The sequence below is a fragment of the Crocuta crocuta genome, unplaced genomic scaffold (genome assembly GCF_008692635.1).
Source record: "Crocuta crocuta isolate KB4526 unplaced genomic scaffold, BGI_CrCroc_1.0 scaffold142, whole genome shotgun sequence".
Classification (NCBI taxonomy): Eukaryota; Metazoa; Chordata; class Mammalia; order Carnivora; family Hyaenidae; genus Crocuta; species Crocuta crocuta.
In genome coordinates, this window is record NW_027528892.1 from 1,157,175 (window position 1) to 1,159,891 (window position 2,717).

At 65.8% G+C, this 2,717-nt stretch overlaps 1 protein-coding gene across 1 annotated transcript in view; it reads right to left on the minus strand.

Annotated features, from left to right (window-relative positions):
* Nucleotides 1-13: 13 nt before the first annotated feature.
* PPP1R12C (protein phosphatase 1 regulatory subunit 12C) overlaps nucleotides 14-2,717 on the minus strand; it is a 25,673-nt gene continuing 22,969 nt past the window's right edge. Inside the window, exons 13-23 of the mRNA XM_077756928.1 lie at nucleotides 2,332-2,466; nucleotides 2,015-2,105; nucleotides 1,682-1,756; nucleotides 1,543-1,603; nucleotides 1,309-1,394; nucleotides 1,160-1,200; nucleotides 990-1,077; nucleotides 731-835; nucleotides 546-596; nucleotides 363-413; nucleotides 14-288 (exon numbers count right to left, since the gene is read on the minus strand). Of these exons, the coding sequence (XP_077613054.1) occupies nucleotides 202-288; nucleotides 363-413; nucleotides 546-596; nucleotides 731-835; nucleotides 990-1,077; nucleotides 1,160-1,200; nucleotides 1,309-1,394; nucleotides 1,543-1,603; nucleotides 1,682-1,756; nucleotides 2,015-2,105; nucleotides 2,332-2,466 (871 nt within the window). The 3' untranslated portion in view covers nucleotides 14-201. The remainder of the gene's footprint in view (nucleotides 289-362; nucleotides 414-545; nucleotides 597-730; nucleotides 836-989; nucleotides 1,078-1,159; nucleotides 1,201-1,308; nucleotides 1,395-1,542; nucleotides 1,604-1,681; nucleotides 1,757-2,014; nucleotides 2,106-2,331; nucleotides 2,467-2,717) is intronic.

The window sequence follows — 2,717 nt, forward strand, 5'->3', positions numbered from 1 at the left end:
GGGGGCGGGGGGGGGGGGGGGGGGGGGGGGGGCAGCTCCTGGGGACTGTGCTCCCCTCCCAGGCTGGAGGCCCCGAAGGGAGGCTATGGCTTCTCAGAGACCCCCTGGGGGCCCTGTCACTCGTGCTCACACAGGGGAAGGGGTGCAGGGGGCAGAAGCAGCTGTATGAATACGGGTACGGGGGAAGGCCCTCCTCCAGAGTCACTTAGAAAGTTTGCTGATGACGCGAATCAGGGCTGCGTTCTCATCCTTGAGCCTCTGGTTGTCAGCCCGGAGGTCGGACAGGGCCTGGGCGGGGGATGGGAAGGTCAGCTGGGGCCCTGGACGAGCAGAGCCTGCCCCCAGCACCCCCTTACCCTCACCTTCAGCTCTTCCTCCAGCTCCGCCGCCTTCGTCTCCAGGGCCCTGCGCTCCTGGAATAAATGGGAGAGGTGAGGCCTGGGGGGCTGAGCGGGGGGGGGACAGGTCAGAGAACCCTCTTCAGCCCCCCGTGGCTGTGTGAGGCTGGGGACACGTGCGGCCCCACCCCAGCTGCCCCTACTCACGAATCTCTCCAGCTCTAGAAGCGCAGGCCTCTCTGCAAAGCGCTCCTGTCTCTGGTGACAAGACAGCACAAAGTGCAGATCACTGTCCAAGCCACAAGAACGGGGACCCAGCCTCCCAGCTGGCCCCGCGCCTGCGCAGGCACATCGGGGCCCCCACGGACCACCCCCGGGGTGCAGCAGCTCACCTGCGTGGCGCGCTCCAGCTCCACTTTGAGCTGCGCCAGTCGGAGTGTGGTCTCGGTCAGGGCCTCGCGGAGCCGCTCGTTCTCAGTGCGCAGCTCTGCGTACAGCTGGGGAGGGAGGACAGGGAGACGGGTCAGGCCTGGCCGCCCAGCGCGGGGCTCGGCAGGCACAACGCAGAGAGAGGGCTGTAGGGCAGGTGGACAGGGGCCGACCCGTGGGGGCGGATCGATGGTGGATGGTGGGGTGGGTAGGGTCGCCAACCTTCCTGAAGCCTCCATCGGGCTCGTCAGATTCTGGCTGGGGGTCGCGCTGCCGCTGCCTGCGAGGTGAGGGGCCGCCCTCGGAAGTGCTGGGGGTGAGGAGGGCGGGTGTCAGCCGGGCTCCCCATGGCCGTGCAGACGAGCCCATGCCCTTCCCTGCCCATCCTGTACCTGGACTCTGGGCTGCGGTCGGCCAGCTCCGCCTCCTCCCCCTGTGGGCGGAGGTGGGGTTCAGCCTGAGGCCTGAGGCCGGGAGGGGAGTCTGACCCACCACCCTGCCTCCTCAGCCCACCCCTAGCCCAGCTTGCCCCACCCCTCACCTCCGCAGGCCCCCTCCACTCTTTGCCGACTTTGCGGTGCTCCCTGGCGGCCTGTGGTCCCTGACCCTGCCCGTCAGGCGCCTCTGCTGGGGGGGAGGGGCAGGAATCAGCCCAGAAACCTGGGGAGCGGCCCCTCAAGTCAGGCCCTAGACCCGACCCTGAGAAAACAGACTGCAGTGGGAGAGAGGGGAGGCCAGGGGTCAGAAGGATGACCTCCCAGAGACCAAACCTCACCTCTCAGTGCAGGGCCATCGGAATTCTCCACCCCGGGCACTCGTGGCCTCCTAGAGGGGTCCTGTGGGGGAAGGGCATGGAGGTCAGAGGGCAAGGGTATCTGGGACCACCCACCACCCGGTCACGTGACCCCTCTCACCAGGCATGATTTCTCTGGTTCCGGGGCCTTCCCTGCTGCTTTCTCTGCTTCCTTCAGGTCAGTCAGAGTCACACCCTGGCAGAGGGGTCCCAGAGGTCATGGCCCAGACCCCTCAGGACTCGAGTCCTGACTCCCAGCCCCTCCTCCCTCGGACCCAGGGGTCCAGGCCCCCAGCCCCTCCTCCCTCAGACCCTGGAGTCCTGACCCCCAGCCCCTCCTCCCTCAGACCAGGAGTCCAGGCCCCCAGCCCTCCCCCCTCAGACCCTGGAGTCCTAGCCCCCAGCCCCTCCTCCCTCAGACCCAGGGGTCCAGGCCCCCAGCCCACCCCCACACCTGTGTGGACCTCCGAGACTGACGCATGAGCCGAGAGCGAGCTTTCCGCTGAGATTCTGACTCCTCATCCCGCACAGGCATCTGGTAGGACCTGAGTGAGAGATCCCAACCTCAGTGAGGGTTCCTGTGGGTCCTGTTCCCCTCCCACTGCTGATACCTTTCAGGGAAGGGAAGTTCTGCCAGAGGACTACATCTCCCAGCAGACCCTGGGACCCACTCCCCCTTGGGAGCACCTGCCTGAGGCCCTGGGGACTCCTGGGCAATGTAGTGTCTCCCTGCTGGGGAGACAGAGGCCCCCCCACCCCCCGCCTCTTCACCTCCGCCGGTCCCGGGAGTCGGCTGGGGGCACTGTGGAGGCTGCAGGGACATTTGGCTTCACTGGGGATACAGGCTCCGGAATCCTAGAAGGAGGAGTGGAGTTATCCAAGGGAGGACGCCTGGAGATCTCAGACCTGTGAAGCCATTCATCCAGCAAACATCGTTACTCAAGCTCCATAGCAGGTGCTGGAGATGCAACAATGAGCAAAAAAAAAAAAGAACCGTCTCTGCCCCCGGCAGTCAAATATTTGTGACAAAGATGCAGACCCAACACCAAGCGTGAAAGGAGTCCAGCATAAAACAGGCCGGAAAGCTCCGGTCCTTCGGAGGAAAGAACGAGCACGTGCACACACGGCTGCAGCACGGGCGGGTGGCCAGAGTGGGC